A 25,663-nucleotide genomic window follows, 5' to 3' on the forward strand; every position below is an offset into this window, starting at 1 on the left:
ACAAAGTCTGACTCAGGAAGAGCTGTCTACATGCCAGAATCTCAGGCGGACATAACAAACTGTTAGGTCATTCAGCTTCTTCATCCTCTGCCTGCTTTGGGTTGACAATAAAAGTCAAGAAATTTAGGTCAAATTCTGCCCCTAATGCTGTGTAATATTGATCAAGTCACTCTACTTCTCTCTTCCTCTGTATCCCCACCTGTGTGTGGGGGGCAGGGGGTGGGGGGAGAGGAGAGATTTCTCCTAACACTCTCCTTGTTACTGAGTTGATAAGAATAAGACAATACATTTCTTACCCATCTGGTTTGCTCTCTACCAGACAATACCAAAGCTGCCTTCTCCTTGAACAGCTTTAAAAAACTGTTTTCTTTCTTTTTTAAAAGCACTACACAAATGCAAGGTATTGTTACAATTTTCTCTTTTTAAGTAATTCTAGAAAGCCCAGCACCAGGATTTCACAATCTGTCACTGTCCCTTGGTGCTTCTGCCTGTTGCCAGGGAAAGAGATTATCCTAGCTTGGGGAAGGTCAGCCAGCCCCAGCACGATCGCTAACGCGGCTTAGTTTACCATCCCTAACCACAGATTCACAGTCAGGGATACAGAGACTGGACCAAACCACTCCAAGGCCAAGCAGACTGGCCAGTGAGAGGAGAAACAACACTCAGCACCACTCAAGTGCCTCACAGGCCACTCTAATCACCACCCACGCCTGCGGGAGGGCGCAGCTCTCCGGTCTGCAGGGCAGACAGGCTGCAGTCTGTCAGAATTCTGAAAGAGGGACGGTCTTTGAGAACAGAGATCTCATCTGCATGGCCCTGGGGGCCCTGCTTTGAACACAGCAGAGATGAAAGGGTAGATCTCCCAGACTACTAGGCGAGCTGGTACACACGCAGCACAGACAGAAAAGTATTTATCACAGTCATCTATAAATGTATGCAAGAGCCTGAGACCCTGAGAGATGTACCTCATTCCATGCTAACCTCTTAAATGAATATCTGGATTTATTAAGAATGACTTTATTAATTCGCTATTATTAAGAATGATTCCCATTTTACAGAATGGTGAATAATTTGAAAAGGAATTTCACGTCACTGTCCGGATCCTCATAACAAATCGTGAAGGGTAGGAGAGCCGTTACCCTTGCTGGGACTGCAGTTCAGAGAGGTGACGTGTGACTTGTCGGATATCACACAGCTGGAAAGTGGTAGAGTGGGTGTAGACCCTCCAGGTATTCTGACCCCAAGTTTAGCGCTCTTCCCTCAGTCCTCTGTGTTGAGTGGAAAGACTGTTTTCTCATCAGGTGGGATGCCTTAGTAAGGAAGTACAAGGAGGAAAAGAAAGAGATTAGCTAACTGATGCCTAGAAAAGAAAGAGATTAGCTAACTGATGCCTAGAGCCGGCTGAATCGGCTCTGCCTACCAACAGAGAGCCAGCTGATAGGGCCAGATTGGGCCCCAGTCCCGAATCCCCTCTTCTTGACTCACATATTGCCCCTGGCTTATAAAAAAAAAACAGGTCAGAGTGCAAGCACTGTGTATTCTTTACAAAAGGAATCATCATAGAGAGCTTTGAATAGTCATCTCCCCAAGGGCATCTAAGATCCGGTTCAAATTACACAAATGGTATGTGAACACAATTTAGGGAGAGATCAGTATATTGTATAAGGTTCATATACATAGGCAGTTACATATGCAGATAGACGTTGGGGTAATTTGAGACAGGGGATGGGACAAAATAACCTCTGAAGGGTATAGGAGTGATGGTCTCTGACTCTTTCTCTCCCACTCGATAAAGAGGTTGTGGACTCACTCTGTGTGTGTGTGTGTGTGTGTGTGTGTGTGTGTGTATGTGTGTGTACTCATGGAAGAAGATATACACAGTGGGGGAAAGCCTGGTTTTAACAGCAAGGCTGAAGTTCAATGATGCTGCTTTCCAAGAAGGTTGCCTTTGACTTTTCTAATGAAAAATTAATAGGCACTTACTTGCTGCTGCCTTTAATTACATTTGCTAAAGACAAGTGTCTGCCAACCAGCATGGCTCTGGATGTCTTCTGTGCTGGATCTGCTCTCAGCGAAGCTCATTGGTTTGGGAGGAGAAAGGGTGCCATTTTGCCTGAGCAGCTGAAGAGGCAGAAACATCATGGGATGGAAATTGTATCACATTTTCTGCTAATGGATCCCCACCCACAAGCATTCGCCTGACAGAGAAGCTGAATCAAACATGCCTTGGTAGAACATGGACCAGGATTCTAAAACTGTGGGTTGAGGACCCCAAAGGACCAAGGAGATTTTGAGAGAGGGCCACTAAGCCTTGTCTTAGGCATATAAAATTGCTCCTGTACAAATACAGAACTACTTTTCTACCATATATAAATACTACTGGGCTTAGTAAAGTATTAATTCATTTACTAAATGAAAATCTAAATTTATAATAGCTTTTTACCATTATGTATTTTCTTAACTAAAAGTACATATATACCATGTTGAGGTCCTCGCAAGTTTTTTACCTTAAAAATGAGCCTTCGGGGAATTCCCTGGCAATCCAGTGGTTAGGACTCCATGCTCTCCCAGCTGAGGGCCCAGGTTCAATCCCTGGTCAGGGAACTAAAATCCCACAAGCCATGTGGTGAGGCCAGGAGAAAAAAAAAAGAGCCTTCATACAGGAAAAGACTAGGAACTTAAAACTAGGGTGTTCCTTCTATAACTAAGCAGGATTACTGAAGGAATGGTCTTTTTGGATCTCACTTTTTCCCCATTTTTAAACAGCTTTATTAAGATATAATTTGCATTCCATAAAGTTCATCCATTTAAAGTATGAAATTCAATTTTTTTTTTTAGTATATTTAGAGTTGTGGAACCATCAGCACAATCTTAGAACAGCTTTCACCATCCCATTGTACTCATTAGCAATTAATCCCCATCTCCTACACCCATTTCCCCTCAGCTCTAGGCACTCAATGATCTCTTTTCTGTTTCTATAGATTTGCCTCTTTTGGACATTTCATATAATATGTGGATCATACAATACGTGGTCTTTTGTGACTAGAGGAATGTTTTGAATCCTCAAAACTCCATCCAGTTGTTGTATATCCAACTCCCACACACACTTCTGTCCCCTTCTCACATCTCCCAGAAGCCTCTTGCTCCCCCCGCCTATAAGAATACTTTCTCCTATTAGTTCTCAGCCGTCTGTTTGTTCAAGAAGTACTTGGCATACGCTGCAAAGCCCAGCTCTGCTGGCACTGTGCTGTTCTCCAGCTCTTTCTGTGATTTCCTCACCTCTGACTTCTTGGGGATGGCATCTTGCTGGCATACTTCTTGGGCTCCCCCCACTCGACTATGTCCAGCATAGTTTTCTGCTTGAAATGGGTAATCAGTTTATGTGTGTTGAAAGAATAAGTGACTCATGGGGATGTTCCCATACTTCTAGGAAAAAAGGATTCAGGAGAAAGTGCAAGAAAGCAAAGTCAAGAACAGGAACACAGATAAAGCGTGGAATGTGGGCATTACAATCCAAAGGGTTGGCAGCTGTGGATCAGAAGTGATCTAGTATTGTGACTAGAGGGCATTAAAAGGCCCCGGGCCACAAAGGCTCTCCCCGTACTTCCAGCGGCAACTGAAAGAACATATTAGTCACTCCAGCTGAAGGCATTAACCGCCTCCATTACAATGCAAATGTCAACACCTGGGAGAGTGGCAGATCGTGCTATTATCAGCCATTTCCACCTCAGCTACAATCTGAGCTCTTTGAATATTTCCTCTTCCCTGAGGCCCAGAGGTCTGGAGGTGAGTGTAGAGTCTGGAAAAATCTAGGGCCCAGTTCCCTGTGGCCAACTGCACACTTTTATCATCCTTGATTTCCAAGCCAAGGAAGACAGAGGTCAAGAGTAAGATGGCAGATGTCCTTGGTTCCTCCTCAGAGCTCCTGGTGGGGGACGGGCTAGGGTGGAGGACGGCTCCCAGGGACCTCAGCCATCTGTGCCCAACGGCTAAGACACTGGGGCCCAAGCCTCCACGGATGACCTACCCTCAAGACACACAATGTTCCATCCTGTTAGCTACTCTCTGACTTGGGGAGAGTAAGTTAGTTCTTCAAAGGAAAGGTAAGTCATCTAGTCTGAGGTGTCAGGCTTGCTCTCAAAATGCAAATATCCAGGGGAGGTTGAGACACCTTTGGGGAATTAGATGATCTTTAAGATTCTTTCACCCTTAAGAGAACCTAGGGTTCTTAGAGTTCTTTAATTCCTTGTGAAGAACTCATTACTAGGCAGGGCTCTCCTAGGCAGTAGGCAAAGTTCATTTTTAACCTCCAATTCCTAACTGGCTGTCATTTCTGCCCTCCTCCTTCCTGCTCCCAGGCACCTGTGCCCTTTTCTGGTTCCATTTGCTTTGGGAACTGCCTAGTGGTCCCAAATGTTCTTTCCTTCCTTTCCCTAACTCACTCCTACTCCTAAAGAGCAAGCATCCAAACACTTATATATGGAACCTAAAAAAAAAAAAAAAAAAAAAGTCATGAAGAACCTAGTGGCAAGATGGGAATAAAGACACAGACCTACTAGAGAATGGACTTGAGAATATGGGGAGGGGGAAGGGTAAGCTGTGGCAAAGTGAGAGAGTGGTATGGACATATATACACTACCAAATGTAAAACGGATAGCTAGTGGGAAGCAGCCGAATAGCACAGGGAGATCAGCTCGGTGCTTTGTGACCACCTAGAGGGGTGGGATAGGGAGAGTGGGAGGGAGGGAGATGCAAGAGGGAAGCGATATGGGGATATATGTATATGTATAGCTGATTCACTTTGTTATAAAGCAGAAACTAACACACCATTGTAAAGCAATTATACTCCCATAAAGATATTAAAAAAAACAAAACAAAACAAAAAAGAGCAAGCATCCATTCTCTCAGTGAGAGAAACTTGTTTTGGCCTTAGAGGGGGAAGCCTGCTGATTAAACTCATCCACACTAACTTAATAACGACTGGCAGTCCTGGCAAAAGTCTCTCAATCTCCCAGTGGTATCTGCATTCATTTTTTCAACCACTTTCTTGAAATGTAATTTATATACCATAAAGTTCACCCCATTGGATTAAAGTGCAATTCAATGGTTTTTAGTATATTTCTTGAGTTGTGCAATGATCACCATAATCTAATTTTAGAACATTTTCATGACCCTCCCAAAGAGGGAGGGTCATGAAATTTTGTACCCATTAGCCATCACTTCCCATTCCTCCTCTTCTCCAGGCCTAAGCAAACACTAATCTACTTTCTGTCTCTAGATTTTCTGCATGCATTTTTAGGGAATAATTGTCATCCCAAAGCATGACTATCTAATGGTGGGATTTTCAGCATTGTGGGGAAAAGTATTTTTAGGTACAAGAGTATGACTGAGACCCACTTGTACAAATATTTCTAAACATTCTAAAATATTAATATTCTAGTTTCCAAAATGGAACTATTCTTCCAAAAAGAAGTCTGGGGGAAATGAAGAATGAAGTCCTGAAGGGTAACTAAGGTACAAGGGGAAGATGGCTGGAGGGGGGTGGTCTGCATATCTCCCAAAGGGCCTGCTATGTCCCGAGGTGTATAGGCACCTCCCCTCTGCAAGCCAAGTACTCACTTCAGAGAGAGGCCCGAGGTGGTCAGCCCCTATCAGATGACAACAGCCAGATGCACATCCTGGAGCAGCTCTTCAAAACCTCTGCCTTTTGTTCCTGTGACCCCCACCTTTCTTGGTTTTCATCTGACCTTTCGGACTCCTCCTCTACACGGTGGTTGACCCCTGGGTTTCCTCGTCAGCCCTTCACAGGTGTCCTCCAGCCAATGGCATCATTCCCATCACCATGTCACTTTTGGGCTCCATCAATCAATACATCTGCTCTGCCATAGCTTCCTGACTGGTCCCCTCTGCTCTTGGATCTTGCTTTTCCAATCTCATTACAACATTGCCAGAGTCTGCCTCCCAAAACATAATGGCCCTTGACATCCCTGTCCCCCCCAGTTCATGGACTCTTCATTGTCTTTAAACTGAAGCCCACACTCCTCCACATAGCGTTAAAGAGCCCAACCCACCTTTCCACCTTCACCCATGGTTGCCAGTCAGTCCCCTCACTCCACCCCACCCTTCAGACTCAATTCCCATCACTAATCCCCAGATGTACCATTTCTTTATCCAACAAACAGCTAAGGGGTACCTCCTATGTGCCAGGTATGGGGCACAAGAATGAGTAAGATACCAATTCTGCCCTCAAGGAGTTCAGCAGACTGTGGAGACAGTTCTGAAAACAAGTCAAGATAATACAATGTGACAAGTGCTATAATAGAGATAAAAGCAAGGTGTGCTGGGAGCTGAGGAAGGAGTGCCTAGCAGCCTGGGGTGGTGGGGGAGGAAAAGGCATTAGAGAGGCATCACAGAGGTGCTACAGATTTGGTTTGTGCTGGGGGTGCATGTGAAAAGGGTGATCTCTGCAGAGATTTAAAGAGCCATTTAGGGTGGCTGGATGGTGTGCGGAAGTGGTGGATAGTGAAAGCTAGCAGGTAGGAAGAGGCAGTTTTGGGGACAGTTTTCAGTCGGGTTGTGACAGGCATGATCAGATGGGGACAAAGTGGAGGACAGATTGGAGGGCAAGGAGGGAGAGTTGGTAATTGTCTAGGCAATGAGGAGGGAGGATCTGGGTGAAGGTAGTAGCCAGAGAATGTGGAAGAAGAGACAGAAGTGAAAAGACAAGGGCACGGTGGCAGGACTCTGGGAACTGGGATAGGAGGGCTCGCCACTCTAAGATCTGGGAGTTTGGGGGATGGTAATTCCACCAGTGGTGAGAAAACAGAGGGAGGAGCAAGCTTCTTGGGGGATGACCTTAGTTTTAGACAAACTGAATCTGGGGTGCTGGTGGATACCAAGGAACATCCATGGGGAGTTCTCCAGTAGACGGGGGTAAGCTTGGAACTGGGAAGGGAGGCAGGGGCTGAAGATTCAGATTTCAGAAATACCTTAGCGAAAAAATGTTTATTCTTTGGCCCAGCAATTCTACTTGTAGGAATTTCTCCTAAGGATACAATTAAAGATGTGTGTGAAGATTTATCTACAAAAATGCTCATTGTTTATAACAGTAAAACAGTGGAAACTTTACAAACTGCTACGACAGTGAAAAATGTCCAACAGTAGGGGACGGGTTAAATAAATTAGGCTATATTCATGCAATGGAATTCTGTTCAGACAATAAAATGGATATTGTAGATGGATGCTTATTGGCATTAAAAAAATCCACAATATTTTGCTAAGTAGAAAAAAGCAGATTCTAAAACTCTTTGTAAAGTCCCATTTTTTTGTTAAGAAAAGAATTAAGATGTTAATGGTTCTTTCTAGGTGTTGTAATTATGAATGTGTTTTGTCTTTCTCTTTTCTAGTTTTTACACACTTAATCATACATAGCTTTTGCTATAAGATGATGGTTACTTAAAATTTTTGAATAAAATGGAAAGGAATGACCTAGGGAGAGCTCAGGGAATGAGAAGGGAATCAAGGATGGAACCCAATCACCTTGAAGGCCATCTGGCTCCTGTCCATGCAGTGTTCCTCTCATATTGTATTTACTACATGGCTGTGCGGTAGAGTACAAGGAGCTGACTGAACTTAGGTTCCATTCTACTACAAACTCTGGACCCTGGGCAAACTTTGATTCTCTAAGTCTCGGTTTTCTCACCTTTATAGTGGGGAGAATAACATCTTCCTCAAAACGGTTATGCAACAATAAGATGCACAGACATATTGTTGTTGCTTAATAAATATTAGTCCATCCTCCTTTTCTTCCAACTCCTCCTTCTCTGCTGGCCCCAGATTCAACCTCTAGAGTCTTTTTGGCCCTTACAGTGGGAATTAATGCCTCCTCTCTCCAAACTCCCAAAACACTCTCTTTGGACCTCTACTGAACACTGACTGAACTGTGCTCTGAACTGGAATTAGTGGCTTAGCTCCTCTCCCTCCCTGACTGTAACCAGAGTTGAGTCACCTCTCTATCCCTAAGGCACCTAGCACAGTGCTTTGCACATAGGGGATGCTCTATGAATGTTTGCTGACGAAATTCATGGTGCTTTTTATGACTTCGCTAATCCTGGATTGATTACTCAAAGGCTGGAATACTCTAGGGTTAGTTTATTCAGATCTCTTGGAATGTTTCTCCTCCCAATTTGTAACTCTGGCAAGGTTTATCTTCCAATTTGCAAAGAGATGACCAACAGAGAAAGAAAGAGAAGCTCACCCAGACCTCTAGCCTCTTTGTCAGAAGCTCTGCAGAGAGAGCTGCAGGAAGAAGAGTAAAGTGAAGGTTGTTTCTCCCTCCCCGGAGTAGAGGTGACACGTCCCCATCCATCCCAGTGTTTAGACAGCCGCAGCTCCCAGCAGGACAGCTTAGGGGCAAGGGGAATTGGATAGGTACATCATTCCACAGGCCTAGGTCCTCTTTCACCCGAAGTAAAGTCCTCTCCACTCCTGACTGTTGCTGGCGCTGTGCAGGAGTTATCTGGTCCTTCTCTGCCCTCTCCCCTGTCCTCCTCCAGCCGGGGCTCTCCACCCTGCTCTGGGGCGCATCCTTCCTCTGGCTGACACCTTGCTAGGTAGGGAGCCAGCCCGGCGCTGACGAAAGATCTTTCGGTTGCAAGTCAGGAGAGCTGTGTGGCCCATGGCAAGTTAATTAGGCTCTGAAGCCTTAGTTTCCGCATTTATAAACTGGGAATAATCACACGGGCCCTGTCCCCTGTCACAACCCAGGGTTATTGAGGGGAATCAAATGAGATTAAAAAAAAAAAAGTATGAACGGGCAAAGAGCTCTTCACAAACGCCAGGTGTTCGTAATGCTGTCTGTGGGGTTCCCTCTGGGTAACTCTCCACCAAAGCGTTCCTGTCCGCCCCGCCCTAGCTGCATCGGCCTCACCCACTGCATCTCCATCTTTCGCGTCACTGTCTTCCTGCGCCTCAGAGATACTCAGTCTTTCCATCTCCACCGTCCATTTCCGGGTCTGGCTCTTGGGCCCCTCCGGCCCTCCAGGGACTCTGGTCTTCGTCTCCCTGCGGCAGTCGCTGCCTGGGCGCCCCCAGGCCGGTGCGCCCTCCTTTGGTACAGCCGCCCGGCCAGAGAATCGCCCAATAAGAGCGCCGGACTCAAATATGACAGCTCAGGAAGCGGCCAATCGAGCCGGGCCGGGGAAGGGGGGCGCAGCGCGGGGGCTGAAGTTGGGTTGAACTGGGGGATGGGGATTAAAGGGGGATACAAAAGAGGGGAGCTAGGACTAGGGGCGCAGGAACCCAAGCAAGGGGCGGGGGAGGACCGCACGGCAGCCAGGTCCGGCGAAGGGACCACAGGCTGGACGCGGCTCCAGGCGCCAGGGAGGGAGGGGGCGCGGCGAGAATTTTAGGTGAGGAAGGGGAGCTGGGGCCCCCACGGTACCGGGCGCCTCACGAGGCCGGGCCTGAGGATGCCAGCGGGGCGCCGAGGCGGGGGCCGCGGCCCGGCCGGGGGCGGAGGCGGCCGCGCGCCGCTGTGAGCCGAGGCCCGAGCGGCGCGGGGGGCGGGGAGGCGGCGGGAGGAGGGGATGCGGAGGGCGCTCCGGCGGCGGCGGCGGCGGCGGCGGCGGCGGCGGCAAGCGGGCGAGAAGGGAGGAGCGGCGCGAGCGGCCGGAGCAGCGCAGGGCCCGAGGCGTGCATGGCGCGCCCTGAGCCCGGCTCCCGCGGGTCCCCCCGGAGCGCCCCGGGGGCGCAGCGACTCTTGGGTCGGCCCCTCTCGGCCGGCTGCCTCTGAGCGCCGGCCCTCGATCTCTGGATGCCGTGCTCCCTGGGAGAAGCCCGCCTGCGTTGGGGCGGAACGGCGGCGGTGCTGCGCCGGATTCCGCCCTCAGCTTAGTCCTTCTGCGCCCGGCCGCGGCGGGCCCGCAGCCGGCGGCGAGGAGCCTGGAGCTTGCGGAGCCGGCGCGACAGCCCTCCTGGGCCAGCGGGTCCGGGCCAGCTCCGCTCCGTTTTGGGGGAAGGGGGAGGCGAGAGGGGAAGGGCCGCGCTGCAGGAGCCGGTCCTCGCCCCCGCCCCCCTGCGCGGACACGCTGAAGGCTGGGCTCGGCTTTCGCGGGGGCCAAGCTCCCACTCTCGCCGCGGGAGGTGGGGGATGCGGGCGACGGCCCCCTTGGGCTCCAGGACCCTCCCCTCAGGGCTTCGGAGCTGTTGCTCCGCCCGCCGCCCCCTCCCCCGTCCTCTCCACCCCCCCCATCCCACCTCCCCACCCCTCGTAAGAAAATAATGCTGGCTGGCGCCCGCACCTCCCAGTCGCTCCCAGTCCGCCGCGAGGAAAGGGCGCCCGCTTGGTCTCCACGCCGGGACCCCTACCGAGCCGCCCTAGCTGCCGCCTCGCCGCGTGTGCCGCTGGTCTCCGCTTAGGCAGAATCTGCGAGCGCCGCGCCCGGGCATTGCCAGCTCCGGGGAGGCGCCGCCCGCAAGGACACCTCTCCGTCCCGCCTCGTCCGCAACTCCGGTCCTTGTCGAGCTCGACGCGAGCCAGGAGTCCGGACGTCCCTCTGCGCGCGGCTCAGCAGCTCGAGTAGTCCCCGCTGCCCCAGCTCGGAGCCAACTCCATCTCGGACCTGGGACTCCTGACGCGGATTCTCAGCCACTTCTCACCTCGAGGCTGTGCCTGCCTCCCGCTTGCTCTCCCGTTGCCCTCCTTCTCCGCTCAGGACGGGGGTGCCAAGATGCCCCGCTACTGCCCAGGGCCCCGGGCCGCCCCCGACGTGTGACCCCAGCCTGGTCCCTCTGCTCGGCCGTCCGCCCTCCCCTTGGAGAACCCCGGCCCGGCCCCCGGGGGAGGAGGAAGAAGACGACGAGGCCGAGGGGGGGATGTCCAGCTCCAAAAGCGTGAGCCCCCCGGGCTACGCGGCGCAGACATTGGCGGCGCCGGCGTCCCGGGGAGGCCCGGAACACCGCTCGGCGTGGGGCGAGGCCGACTCCCGCGCCAATGGCTACCCCCACGCCCCTGGGGGTTCGGCCCGCGGCTCCACCAAGAAACCCGGGGGGACGGTGACCCCGCAGCAGCAGCAGCAGCGCCTGGCCAGCCGCTGGCGCAGCGACGACGACGACGATCCTCCGCTGAGTGGCGATGACCCCCTGGCTGGGGGCTTCGGCTTCAGCTTCCGTTCCAAGTCGGCCTGGCAGGAGCGCGGCGGCGACGACTGCGGTCGCGGCAGCCGGCGGCAGCGGCGGGGCGCGGCCGGCGGGGGCAGCACCCGGGCGCCCCCTGCGGGCGGCGGCGGCGGCTCGGCGGCGGCGGCGGCCGCAGCTGGCGGGACGGAGGTGCGCCCCCGTTCTGTGGAGCTGGGTCTGGAGGAGCGGCGGGGCAAGGGCCGCGCGGCCGACGAGCTGGAGGCCGGCGCCGTCGAGGAAGACGAGGGTTCCGGAGATGGCGGCAGCTTGGCAGGCTCGGGCGCGGGGCCTGGCGCGGTGCTGTCGCTGGGCGCCTGCTGCCTGGCACTGCTGCAGATATTCCGCTCGAAGAAGTTCCCGTCGGACAAGCTGGAGCGGCTGTACCAGCGCTACTTCTTCCGTCTGAACCAGAGCAGCCTCACGATGCTCATGGCTGTGCTGGTGCTCGTGTGCCTCGTCATGTTGGCCTTCCACGCGGCACGGCCCCCGCTGCAGCTGCCCTACCTGGCCGTGCTGGCAGCTGCCGTGGGTGTGATCCTCGTCATGGCCGTGCTCTGCAACCGCGCCGCCTTCCACCAGGACCACATGGGCCTGGCCTGCTACGCGCTCATCGCCGTGGTGCTGGCTGTCCAGGTGGTGGGCCTGCTGCTGCCCCAGCCGCGCAGCGCCTCCGAGGGCATCTGGTGGACTGTGTTCTTCATCTATACCATCTACACGCTGCTGCCCGTGCGCATGCGGGCCGCGGTACTCAGCGGGGTGCTTCTGTCTGCCCTCCACCTGGCCATCGCCCTGCGCACCAACGCCCAGGACCAGTTCCTGCTCAAGCAGGTAGGGGCCCACCTGGGCATAGGGACTGGATAGTGGGGTGCGCAGGCCTAGGCCTGACTCCAAAGAAAGGCAACCCACTTTCACCCTTTAAAGTAGTGAAAAGAGCCAGAGAGACATGGCTGTGTCAGCTGTGTGGTGTCTTCTAGCCCCCGAACCCCCTCTGAGCCCCATCATCTTCCTCTACAAAAAGAGTGCTCTTGTATGTAATGTTCCCGCTGGTAGAAGACACACCAAACCTTAGCCATTATTGTAGGGATGCTAATGAGGGAGGAGAGGTGGAGGAGAAAATGCTATGGAGAGGTCCCCTTCTCTTCCTGTGCTTTCTGTCTCTGTATATAAAAGGCCCCTGACAAGAGTGGCTGGCCCCCGTAGCAGCCTCCCCGCTCCTGAGAGCCACTGATGGTTTGTTAACCGAATGTCCTGGATGGAGGGTTGGGGAGGGGAGACCCTGGGCGCCCCTTGCCCAGTCTTAGGGAGGGGAAATGATATAACCCTGCCAGTTGTCTGGGACTGGGGGTTCTGGAGCTGGAGATATTTCTGAACTTGAGGGAGGACTGACGAGTTTGTTTCATTTGTGAAAGTGCCCCAAGCCAAAAAGCTGCCTTCAGCAAAGGTGGGAAGGAACCTTTGTGTGTGGTGACGGTCCCCCTCCTGGCCTGAGCAGAAAGCTGGTGTTGGAGGTCGTGACCCCTTCATATGGGTGCCCCTGGTTATTGCCTATGGTGGGGGCTTTTAACCCTCCTGGGATGGGTTAGGCGAGCCTTGAACGGTGGGCTTAGGAGGAAATAAAACTTCTGCCTGGTTAACTGGTGACTCCCCGAAGACTTGTAGGGGAGAGGTGTGCTTGCCATGGCGACCTTGGGTGAGACCAGCTCCTCTGACATGCACACCTTCTCCCCTTAGCGGTCCCCTTGTCTGTGGCTCCATGGGCCTCATCCATTGGCCCCTGCTGAGCCTACTTGGTTGCGGTGCAACCTACTTGGCTGTGCGAGTCAAGTGGGCCTTTGCTGCAGGCTAGTCTCCTGACTGTGGACCCTAGTGCGTCCCCCCACGTCTCTCCAGGCATCTGCATCCTCTAACAGAACTTCTTAACTCTATTCCATTGTCATTGCCTTCTTCCTCCCCACTTCTAGTGCCTTTTCTCAGACTTCAATCTTGTTGAGTACTGCGTCTTTCTTGAGGGGTTCTCCTGTGCCCCCTGGCTTCCTGGGTATCATACTCTCCCACAGGGAATATTGTGGGCTTCATGGCGCTGGGCTCTTGCTGTACCTCCAAGGTGCTCTGTGACTGGGAGGGAGGGAACCTACAACCTCTCTGGGCCCCGGGTTCCTTGCCTAGTAAATGAGAGGCTTATGCATGCCCCTTCCAGTTCCAGCCTCTCTGTGCCAAGCCTCACCTTCTGCAAGGAGCCCCTCCTTCCATTCCAGCCATACTGGCCTCTCCCTCTTTTGCATGGCCAACAATGGAGTCAGAGCCACAGAGTAGGGCACTTACTTATTCCCCAGTGCCCATTGGTTTTACTCCCCATCCAATGTAAGCTCCTTGGATGCAGGAATCCTGAGGTGTATGTGTTTTTCCTTGTCTACTCTCTCTCCCTTGTCTAGCACAGTGTAGGGTACTTAGTAGGGATTTAATAACTGCTTAACAATTTGATTGTGTTCCAGTAGGTGAAGTAGTTGGGGTTGTTGATGCTAACTTAAAGTTTTTCTGATCTGGGATCAGAAGGAAATAAAATCTATAGAGATCAGCTTTGAACTTAAGAGAACAACCTATTGAGAGCTGGTTTAAAAAAAATTAACTACTATTGTTAGTGCTTATAAAGGCTCCAAATGTTTTGACCTGGGGACCCAAGCTCTCACATGAGTATTATACCTTTGGGGGTTGTTCCTGGCTTGAATGGGAGGCAGGTTGCTTGGGTGGATATAGCTTTTCTACAGAAAGAAAGGCATGACATCCACATGGAGCAGCAGAGATTTCCAGGATCATTCAGAGTATTTACTGAACCAGACTTGGGACTCAGGGTCAGATTACAGCCCTAGGAAATCCTAGATGTGTGATTTTAGGAGACTGGAGTCAGATCCCAGGACAGGAGTGCTGGACCAGGGAGCTCCGTCTCCATCTTAGCATGAAGATGCCATTGCAGCAACAAGAGTTGGCTGACTGACTTCCCCATCTAGTTCCTCAGGCCGGTCCCTCTCCCTTCTCTCCCTACCTCCATCACCTCCCACCCCGTGCTTCTTTTACCCATTGTGGTCTTCAGACCTTCCCTTGTCTGTAGGCTTTCGGGTGGGTTTGCACTTAACTTCTCATGACCTACTCTGCTGAGTATAGCAGCTCTTGTTAGGAATGGTCCACGATAACAGAATGCAAGCATTCTTTCTATTTGACTTCAGAGAAAACTGTATCTTTTTTGGTTTGTATTTGATTTGCCTTTCTGCTTATGTCTGATATAAACTTTGTATTTCTTGAGCAAACCCTATTGGATGGTGGGAAATATTAGTGGGACAGTCAAGCATTATCCTCTGCCTCAGGTTACCCCAGAGCAGCAGGTGTTAGAAGATGGCTTGTGTTAGATGCCTTGTTCTTTTCTTTGGTGAAGATACACATCCAGGGAAATGGGGCAGCAGTATGCAGTCTCTAATGCGGGAGCTTTGGGAATTTCCCTCCATGGGGCCTTGGACACAGAGTGGGCCCTCAGGAAACTGTGTTGGCATTTTCCACTTCTCCTGAGAGGCTGGCCCCCTTGCTCCTACAGCCTAGATCTTCAACATCAGTATCTGATCTGGATTTTTTTTTCCCCTGGCCCCTCTTCTCTTTGGGGCTCTTCCGTTTGCTCCAATTAGGAGGAGAAACATCTAGTATCTCATCTGGTGCCTCCTGAGAGAGTGGAGAGGCAAGGTGGGGCAACCCTTTTGGGGGATGATGTTTCTTCCTTTTGCTACATCTCCTGATCTAGCTCTTCCCCTGGTATTCATCCCCCTCCCCCTGCTCTTTTTCTGTCCCTTCCTTTCTCTTGCCTCCCCCTCCAGTCCCCTGTTGTTCTCTGCCTACCTCTCCTCTCCTCTGCCTGCCTGCTTTTCTGCTTCCCCATCTCTCACTTCCCATTTGCAGCCTCTCAGCCTCGCCTTCTGTGCTCGCCTCACTGTCGTCTCCTTGGTGGGGTACAGTAGGAGCGTCACGGGTTGTTTTTTTCTCCTTCTTTGCCTGTTAGAAGTCCCTCTGCTACACCCATACCATAAATAACACTCAAGCATCTGCCAAACACATTCCTCACTTGTGTTAATAGGCTGCAATGATGCTGGAGCCTGTTGCCATGGCAACCTCATTTTTGTTTGACTGTATCCCACTCTGCTACATAAAGCCTCTGCATGCACTCACACACAAACAAGTACACTCACACAACTATTACACATGCTTAACTATTAGAGATTATTTTGGAGAAAACATCTTTGGGCAGTCATTTGGCCAAGGAGATGAACGTCTCTGCTTGTCCAGTGTTACTCTAGGAGGTGATAATGGATGCAGGAGCTCTTTGAAAAGTAGAGTCCTGTTCAAATGTGGGGTATTATTATTCTGCAGCCACATTAAACCCACCTGACATGGTTTTTGAAAAGAAGATTCTGACCCTGTGTGGGTCCCGGTGAGCTTGGGAGTGCTGTCAGAAGTTGCCTTTGCGGTGTGGGCTGACCCATCCCTCCCCAGCCATCATTAGCTCCTTCCTCTCTTCCCCCTAACCCTTTTGGAGAAACTCAGTGATTTCCTGCATTTCTGCCTTTGTGCCTGTTTGAACACACAACTGTCACCAGTTGTTCCAGAGATCAGAAAGGCACAGGTGCTGTGTGGGTGATTTTCTGTGACCATGAGCACGTGTGAGTGTCTAAACTGAGGAGTCTGGGGCTGGATGGGGCTGGGGAAGCAGACCAAGAAGTGACTGCTGTGGCTGCTGAGGGGTGGGTGCCTGGGTCCATGTGTGGGAGTGTGTCTGTCACATGGGCTGGCCCCAGTGTGTACGTGCATGCATGTGCATATGGATGTATGTGTGTGTGTGTGTGTGTGTATCTATCTGTCTGTCATGTGGGCTGGCCTGGGTGGTGGAGGGGGGCCCAGGGAAGCCTTTGTGTCGACTTTGAAAGGAGATCATCACAGCTCTGTCCTGTTTATTCTCGGTTGGTGGCTGGCTTCCTATGGCTGTTTGCATTTCTGATTCTGGGCCTTGATTAACTTTCCGACCTTGACCTCTGGCTCCTCAGGGAAATACCCTGGATGCACACACCCCCCCTTATCATAATGAGGCTGGGGGCTAGACTCGAGTGGTCAGCCCACTCCATGGAGTCCCATGGCTCCATGGAGTCCCACCCTTCCCTTTCAAAACCGCAAGCTGCCCACCCACTCAGCCATCCGGTGAGCCCCATGGAGAGCTGGCCCCTTGCTCTGGAACTTGGTCCAGAGGCCTGTGCAGTGGGTTACTGTGTGCACTGCTCCAGCCACTGCCTCCCTGCCCACGGAGGGGTGGGAGGACGGGGTGGTGGTATGGAAGAGGACACACACTTTCACCACGACGCCGGGAATCGTCTGCTGCCAGTTACTTCCCCCATCACCCCCATTTCTGGAAGAGGGAAATCTGGCCATAGTGAACCCCAGCAGCAACTGCAGGCTGGGGTGGGAGGCTGGCTCTGAGTTTGTAGCCGGGGAGGGTCTGCTTGTCTTGCCTCAACGCTAATTGTATTTGCCGATTATATTTGCTAATTGTTTTCAATTATGTTGCCTCCTTCTCTATGCAGCGGGAAGGGGGTGCTTGGAGGGGAGCAGAAGCCTCTGGGGTGGGGGTCGAGCAGAGCTTCTAGATGGAGGGTCATCTTGTGGATCTCAGGGGTGCCTCGATGCCTGCGGGGAGGACTTCAGGAATGGCAGAGACCCCGCCAAGGAACAGAACGATCATCTGCCGTACTTGCGGCAATGTTGACTGTTAATAATTCAGTCTAAGTTTTGATCTGGAGCAAGAGCGTGAGGTCTGTGTGCTGTGCAACACGGAACAGTGTGCTCGTGTTTGTCTATAAAGAGGACACAGACGATGTATTAAACCCCAGCTCGGAAACCTGCCCAGCCTCACAGAAGAGTTTTAAATATCAGTGTAAAAGGCCTGGGCAGAAGCTCTCCCGTGCAGACAGGCCCTGGCCGCGGGTCACTCTGTCAGAGGGTGCAGCTGGCAGCAGAAGCAGGGCTGTGGCCCTTGCTGGGCCTGGCCTTGTGTTCTCCCGAGAGGTGCGGATGGAGCGCCCACCTCGGTTCCAGCCAGGGGTGGGGTGAGTGTTGGGGGAGGGGACCGAGGTGGGCACCTCTCTGCGACTGTACCAGTCTCTCGCTGGGTGACTTCCTGTCCACGGCTGCCTGCTTGGCACCTCCGTTAACTTTATTTATCTTGTGGTGGGTCCAGTTCGTGGTCGTTTACTTCCTAGGAGCGTCGCCTGTGTTGGGAATGGAAACAGTTTGCCCCAGGAGCTCCAACGTGCTCCATAAATCCTTTGGGTGCAGTTACATAAGTCACGCTTTAGCGTATCGTATCCTTCTTTCATCCATGCCTGTGAGGTGGGGGGAGCTCGCTAGTGGAGGGCAGGATCAGTGTTGGTTTTTTTTTTTTTTAATAAATTTATTTATTTATTTTTGGCTGTGTTGGGTCTTCGTTGCTGTGCACGGGCTTTCTCTAGTTGCGGCGAGCGGGGGCTGCTCTTCGTTGTGGTGTGCGGGCTTCTCATTGCGGTGGCTTCTCTTGTGGCAGAGCACGGGCTCTAGGCGTGTGGGCTTCAGTAGTTGTGCCTCACGGGCTCTAGGGCGCAGGCTCAGTAGTTGTGGTGCTTGGGCTTAGTTGCTCTGTGGCATGTGGGATCTTCCCGGACCAGGGCTCGAACCCGTGTCCCCTGCATTGGCAGGTGGATTCTTAACCACTGCAGCACTAGGCAAGTCCTAGTGTTGGTTTTCTCTCCCAAACACGAAACTCCATGAAGACGATTGGAAAGCCCTACTTCCGCCCACACCCCCCCACATTTTCTCCAGGCAATGTCCAAACGCGGGGCAGGGGAGATCTCTCTTTATAACATTGTGAACAAAATCTGGGAGTTTCTAGTGAATGGGCCGTGAGCTTCATGTGGACCTGCGTTTTGGTCTGGCTGTTAGAAAAGACCAGTGGGGTCTTGGTTAGGCTTATGGGCCTATCCGGTTCATAGGAAGATTGAGGCCAGATCTGAAATACTATGTTTGATTCTAGAATTCAGAGGAGGGTACCAGATTGGTTAAGGGGACTGGAAACCTTGACTTCTGAGAGAACACTTGAAAGAGTGGGAGATGTTTAGCTGGGAAGACAGCAGACTGTACAAAGGTAAGAAGGCAGAGACATGGGCAAAGTGTTATTTATTGCTGGGATCTCTGTTGTCACATGTTAGAAGAGGGACTAAATTTATTTTTGGTTACTCCCGAGGGCAGAGTTGGGGCAAGTGGGTGGAAACAGTAGACAGATTTCAGCTCCAGGTAGAAGATATCTTTCTAGCCTTTGGGGTTGCAGCCATCAAACCAGATGCCTCCTGGGGTAGCCAGCTGTGTCAGTGGAGGTGTTCAAGGGGAGACTGGACGGCTGACTGCCAAGCTTGTTACTGAGGAAATGGAAGGCTCTGCTTCCAAAGGTCTGGGGTGGGTCCCAGGAAGGGATCTATTTTTTCAACAGCGTGGATTTAGTTTTCCAAGCTCTCCAGCTGATATTGTTGATCAACTCTAAGATTTGGGATCATTGGCTAAGATAGCCGCTCAGGTCACACCCAACCCTTGGATTCTGTGGTTTCGCGTCTTACCACAGCATGAATGCCTGCTGCAATCTGTTGGGGTGTCCTATCGTCATGCCCAGCTCAGCCTCTGTTTAAAAGTCACTGCAGACCTGCAGGCCCATGAGGAGATGTCCAGGTGGGGCTGGCAAGTGGACTGATGTGGGATGCAGAGCTGGAAGGCGATTGGTAATGGTGACATAGGGTGGGAAGGATGGCCCAGACCTGGACGCATATTCTCCTCTCATCCTGCCTCCCAGCTGTCCCCATCCCCCCACTCTTCTTGGCGGCAAAGCAGTCTGTGGCCCAACACTGGTGGCGGTGGTGGTCAGCAGAAAGATGGACCTTAGTTTGACTCCTGGTTTATTCATTCACTTGGTAAGTGAATATGAAAAGCACTGAGGATACCCCAGGTCCACGGTGGATGGTACAGAACGTGGAAAGTGGGGAGATCGGGGGTAGGCAAGAGGTCGGGAATTAGGAGATGGTTTGAAGGAGGAAGAGTAGGCTGTAAGGAAGGGAAGAGGAGATTGGAGCTGTGAGTATGGGGAGGGGAAAAGCTTGGAAGTGGGGGCAGGGATGCTCTCTGGGAACAATGGGATACAGTCACAGAAAAGGGGGGTAAACAAACAAACACCGGGGAGACAGTAATCGCTTTATTCTCTAGCCCAGCCTCATGTGTCAGCCTGGACACCGCCCCCGCCCCCCCCCCGCCCCCCCGCCCCCGCCGACTCCCACACACACTTCTTGCTCTGAGAGGGTTATGAGCTGTTGCTTCTGGGCTTGAGGCATCCTGACTTCACACTTGGGTGGTCTCCTCTCCCTTCCCGTTAGGGGCTCCCTAGGGGTTATCACACAGATCACCACAGTCCCACTTGGCTCTTGGAAGGGGTCCTGAGGGACCTTGGTGCGCGACACGTAGTAGGTGCTCGGTGAGAGTTTGAATGAATGAATGAACGGGTGGTGGGGTGGGTGGACCGCTGCATGCAGACTCTCAGCTGTACCGAAGTGCTAGACCAACACCTCCACAGAAGGAAGCGATACAGCTCGGCTTGGAAGCCTATTTTGGTGGATTGTTATCCTAAACTCTGAGCAGGGCTTCCAAAATCCCTCCTGCTGCAATTTAAAACGTGTGCCTTCTTGGAAACAGAAAGCTGTTGCCTGGCACTGCCGGTACTATATCCCTTCACAGATTTGAAAACCATTATTAAGTCATTCTTTCAGCCTTTTCCCCATTCATTCAGACAACAACCGTTTATTAGATGCCTACAGTGTAACAGGCACTGTGCTAGACCATGAGGGTCCAAAAATGACTCAGCCTGGGTCCCAGCACCCAGCATTGCCTTTAGCCCAGATGCTCCCACTGACTGTCCTTTGGAGGGATGTTAATAGCTGTTTCACATACACACATTCAGTCCTGTGTCAGATAAATTTAAGAAATACTGGGTTAAACAGAATTCTTTATTGTAGAACTTTAAAGCTTTTAATATGTTAATATGCAGTAGAATTTGCCAAGAGGAGGCTATTGCATGAAGCCTTTATCAAACATATTTGACCCCAGAACCAGTTTTTGAAGGAACATAACAGAGGCATTAGTGTTTGTTGGAACTCATTGTGGGACACACTGCTTCAGGGGCTGGGAGAATCTTTGAAATTTCTCAGGGTCCAGCTCCCTGCCTCTGGGGTAGGCCTAGGCAAAGTCATCTAGATGGGGGCATTTGTTTGTTTGGGGGCTTTCTTCCCTCAAGAAGGAGATTACCCAGCTTGCACTGGCTGGCTACTTGTTTTAAAGTCTCATTCCCCATCTGCATCTGAAATCCTTTATAAAGTAAGATGATGGGGCTGGAAGGGACCAGCGAGATGCCTCCTTTATCTAGTTTCAGTTTCCTTTAGGGGTTTTCTGCTGTCATTAGACATCGGAGCCTGTTGGGCTCTGTATATGACCTTTGGTGGGGCTGGGCTGCATGCACTGAGGGCATGGCTGCCCATGGGGAAGTCGTGATGGGCCATTTCAGAGCATCCTTCTTCCCCAAATTTTCTTTGTTTCCTTTGCACCCTTACCCTCCAAAAGGAGGAAGACCTTAAAGAATATTGATTATGAACAATGAGTATATATTGAGTTTTTGTTGTAAGCCTGGCACTGGGCTAATCCGTTACATATGAGACCTCATTTAATCTTAATATCAACCCTTTGAGAAAGATATTTTTATTCCTATTTCAGGGCTGCAGAAAATGGGATAAGAGAAGGTAAGTAACTTCCCCAAGGTCACTCAGTGAGTGAGCATAGCAGATGGTTCAGCGCCCGCCCATATTCCCTGGGCATGTACCTTTCTGCTCTTGCCAGACAGACTGCCAGCTGTCAGGACCTGAGGGCTTTCTCTGGCCCTGAGCCTCTCTGCCTGTCTGTGGGACAAGTCAGAAGTGTTGGGGAGGGAGTGCCCATCCCTAGAGCAGTTCTCAACCAATGACTGTTGGGAGTTGGTGGATAAATACCCCAGCTCCCTCGACCCCGGTGTTGGGGGGAGTATAACTTTGAGACAAGCCTTCTCTGTTGTCTCCTAGTCCTGCAGAAGGATTCAGCTCTGGTTGCCCACAGTGGTATAGGCGTGAAAACATTTCTTTTTTCTTTTCTTCCCCTTCCTTCCTTCCTCCCTCCATCCCTCCCTCCCTCCCTTTTTCCCTCCCTCCCTCTCTTCCTTCCTCCCTTTCTTTTTTTTCTTTCTTCCCTTCTTTGTCTCATTTCTCCATTCTCTGTCTAATGTTTTCTGGGGTCACCTCCCAGGTAAACCATTTCTTTCAAATCCTTGTCTCAGGATCTTTTTCCAGGGACAATCCCAATTGAGAGTGGAGAAGCTGGAATTCTAATCTGGGTTTGACTTGAACACTAGGGAGGGGAGTGGCCGCTTTGCTAGGGCAAAATGCATCAAGTGCAGAACCCTGTGGCAGACTCGGAACCCTAGTCCTGCCTGGCCCCTCACTCCTATCTGATAACATATTTTGTCACCAGTAGAGTGGTTTCTGGACTAGTGGAATGGTGTGAAAATTTTAAAACTATATACATATTTTTTGTCTATATATATATATATATATATATATATATATTTAATTTCTGCTTCTTAAAGATGTATGACTTTCTGTCCCCTAGACAGTGGCTCAAATATCAGCCAAAGACTCAAATACTTGGACATCTGATTAACATTTTTTAGAGGACACAGGACTTTACCACGTGTGATCTTACTTGCTTCTCATGATGGCTCTGAGGAGGTGATGAGTTAAGAAGGTGCAGACATTGGCTTTTGGGCCCAGGGGCCCAGGAGAAGTCCCTGGTTATATGGTCCTGGCTGAGTTGCCTTACTCTCGCTCAGTCAGTTCCCTGACTGACAGGATCTGTTGTTGGGTGCCCAGATAAGGTAATGCATGCAAGAGTACTCATAGTTACAGACCTATGCTGCTGGTATTGTGTTGGAGAGGAGGAAGTAGGTGTTCAGAGAGGTTGAGTGACCTCACTCAGGTCACACAGCCAGTTAGCCTAGGAGCTGCTATACAAATCCAGATCTCTGACTCCAAATCCAGTGCTCTTTTCACATTTGGACCCAGCCCTGAGTCCATCCCATGGTGCCTAAATTAGAAGGCACAGCTGCTATCAAGCAGTCGTCTTGGGTGGTTGTGGAACGTGTGGTTTCTTATTTGTGATGCCTTCCTTCCTACGTGGTGTCTGGCTCAGATGGGCGTTAAATGATTTGTCATTTCCTGAGCCTGCAGTCATGCTGCGAGCGGGGGCAGCGCTGAAGTGTTCAGGGGGCACCTGGGATCAGATGTTTACCTGTGAAGAGCCCCCGAATGGTCTTCTGGATGCGTGAGGAGGGACCGAGACCCAGGAGATGGGTCAGACTCAACACTGGGATAGCTTAGGTCTGGGTGTGAGGCTGCCTCATGTCCAGGCTTCCGGTGGGGTACATGGAACAGGGGTGGGAAGGAGGTGGCTGGGGACACAGGTCAGGATCGCTTCTTGGAGGTCAGACTTGGGGTCTTTCTGTAGAGTTGCATCTAGTAGATGGCGCAGTTTAGTGCTTACTCTAGGAGGTCTTTATTTCGTTTATTTATTTATTTGGCCACGCCGTGATGCACGCAGGAGTCTAGTTCCCCGACCAGGGATCCAACCCACGCCCCCTGCAGTGGAAGCGTAGAACCTTAACCACTGGACCGCCAGGGAAATCCCTCTAGGATGTCTTTAGAGCCCAGCTCCCCACAACCATCAACATCCTAAAAAGTACCCCAAACATCCTGCTTCAAATCCACTTCTGTCCTTGTCACTCTTCTCAAGAAAACTAAAGGAAAATGTAACTCCTACCCAAGTGCCATTCTTTTGCTAAGTGGATTTTCAAGGTTTTATTTTCGCATTTTCTTTTGGGGATGGGAAGGCTGTTTATTTGTTCACTTAACATGCCCAAGCCCCCAGTCTTCCTCTGGCCAAGTCCCTTTTCCTGTAAGCATTTCACCACGCCATCTGGGAGGGACCCAGCCATCCTGACAGGCTCCCAGCGGGTAACACCAGCTCGGAAGTGCCTTGGCTCTGACATCTCAGCCAAGGAGGCTGCCGACGGAGAGGGATCATGACTGAATCCCAGGTGAGCAGGGTAGGCTTGTACCCCTCCCTGCCGAGGGAGAGGCGCCCTGCCTTTGCAACATCTGGCACTCTGCATCTAACATCTGAGTCACTCTGAAACACCCTCTTCTTTTTCTCTGTAGCACTCATACTGGTTTGTAATTTTATCTCTGTAGGTTTATCTATCTGTCTTTCAACTTGACAGTCAGCTGACTGAGGACAGGGGCCTTGTCTGTTTGAATACTTAGATATTTACTGAATGTTACTGACTTTCCGACCCCTACTGCCCAGCACTGTGGGAAGAAGGTGGACAGTTCCCATTCTCAGGTTCTACGGGGAATGCTGACTCTTGGCAGCCAGGGGTCCCTCATGGTGCTCCCTCCCTGGACCAAGGCAAGCTTGTCCTCCACTGGCAAGGGGCTCTGGACCTGGGGGTGTGGTCTTAGAAAACAATGCTTTCCATCTTTGCCCTCCCTCCCTTGGGTTCCCTACTGGTCTGTTGGGTGATGTCAGGAACGGTCCCTGTTGCCTCCATTTGCCTCTCTCTCTCATCCTTGGTCCCCTTTCTTCTTCTCAGCTTTCTTCTGGTATCCTTTTCCTCCTCCTGAGTCCTGCCACTTCCCTCTTTCCAGCTGTAAGATGTGGGAAAGACCTCAGAGACTTGCCAGGAGGCAAGTTCAACCGTAAGGACAATAAATATAAGCCTGGATAACTACACAAATTCCAAACAGTAGTCTTCATTCTTTTCAAAGCAATCCCATGAAACAGCAGTTCTCACCGCGCGCTATAAACTTCCTTATGGTTGATTGCCCTGTATTACAGTGCAGGTGTCAGCTCCGTTTTTCACCTCAAACGCCCAAGGCTGAGACTTCAGCTTTTGGGGTGGGTTAACCTCCAGTCACCCTACGGAGCTTAAGGCGTGGGAAGTGAAGGCATATCTAGGAGTTTTTACATAACCCTGGTATCCAGGCTCATCTGGGGCGGGCCTGGGCATCAGCATTTTGGAATGTTCCTGCTGATTCTGACATGCCCAGGGATGAGGGTGCCTTGAGCCACCCTTCATCAGCAGAGGGCTCACAAGGATGATGCCGAGTCTGATTTATGGCTATATTGAAAGGCAAGTTGCTTATATCGAAAGGGGTTTATTGTGGTGATTCAGTAAAGAGTGACGGCCACTAAAAATTATTGCAGACGTGTAATAGGGGAAGAAAACTTGGTTGGTGGTTGGTGTATAAAATCTTGTCAGGCAAGGCTGTGGCTCAGTATATTTATGTTCCTCTTATCACCAGCAATTAGCCCCAAACATGGTTCAATAAATAGATTAGTGCAGTGCTGTAATAACTGCAAGGATATTTTAGAAAATGAGTGCTATACCATGTGTTCAGTGGAGCCATCTTAGCAGAGCAGCAAATCTCACTCAACGTTCCTGACGGCCTCTTAGCTACAAACAAATGCCTAGTGATCAATGTGAGCTCTTCCCTTCTCTCTTTTTTATGTGGTATTTCCCTTTTGAGTGGGAGAAATTGTACATTAGTCTTTGTGAGTCTCCCTCCAACTAGAATGTAAACTAGAAAATGTCTGTAGTAAATGCTCAATAAATATTTGTTAAAGGAATGAATGAATTTGCTCAGAGTTATGCAGCAGGTAAATAGCAATGTGAGTCCAGCACTAATACCGCCATTACTTTTTCTTCAACTCTTAAGCTCATAAAATATGTAAGGAATTATATAGTTAGTGACTCCCCATTTGCACGTATTGTTATCAGCTTGTGTGGCAAAGACTAAAAGAGTAAAGAAAGGTGATATGTAGGGTGATGGAGAGATGGAGCTTGCACCCTGAAAGGATTTCCTTCCTGTGCACTTTGAAGCTACTTCTTTCCTAGCACCTTTGGCTAGAAAGGTGCAAGGACCCTGCTGTAGCCCTTGTGCTCTGGGAGGACTGAGAGATGCACATGAAATCAGGGTCCATCTGAGGACTGGAAGGATTGAAAATCACCAGATGTGTGGGCTGAGGCCTGGGAAGCATCCCTATCCAGGAGCGAGAGACATCCTTGGGTTAAATCCTCCATGAAAGGCCACATGTGGATTACGACGTGGTCTTTTTTGGAAAAGGGTTATCTGGGGAGAGTTAATTTTGGATTTTGCTTTACATTTATTTTTAAAGTGGAATATTTCTCCGGCATTGGTGACAATGGCCTAGAAAAGCCAGTTAGTCACCATCTGACATCTTCCCCGTGTGGGGT

General features: G+C 50.9%; 1 protein-coding gene and 1 long non-coding RNA gene across 5 annotated transcripts in view; one reads left to right on the forward strand and one right to left on the reverse strand.

Annotated features, from left to right (window-relative positions):
• Positions 1–997: 997 nt before the first annotated feature.
• LOC309660372 lies at positions 998–9,523 on the reverse strand. 3 transcript variants are annotated; one of them, XR_014263371.1, is made up of 4 exons: positions 3,280–9,523; positions 2,508–2,604; positions 1,984–2,113; positions 998–1,310 (listed from the first exon to the last, which is right to left on the reverse strand). It is a non-coding gene; the product is annotated as an uncharacterized lncRNA (long non-coding RNA). The 3 variants fall into 3 exon arrangements; XR_014263372.1 differs by having other exon boundaries at positions 1,984–2,121; positions 2,508–9,522; XR_014263373.1 differs by having other exon boundaries at positions 2,508–9,520.
• Positions 9,524–9,610: 87 nt separating this feature from the next.
• The window catches only part of ADCY5 (adenylate cyclase 5), a 173,198-nt gene continuing 157,145 nt past the window's right edge, over positions 9,611–25,663 (forward strand). For both annotated transcript variants that reach the window (XM_082460949.1, XM_082460950.1), the window contains exon 1: positions 9,611–12,006. In XM_082460949.1, coding sequence (XP_082317075.1) covers positions 10,876–12,006 — 1,131 coding nt within the window. In that variant the 5' untranslated portion in view covers positions 9,611–10,875. The remainder of the gene's footprint in view (positions 12,007–25,663) is intronic.

The sequence above is a fragment of the Balaenoptera physalus genome (assembly GCF_965194825.1).
Source record: "Balaenoptera physalus genome assembly, chromosome: 4".
NCBI lineage: Eukaryota > Metazoa > Chordata > Mammalia > Artiodactyla > Balaenopteridae > Balaenoptera > Balaenoptera physalus.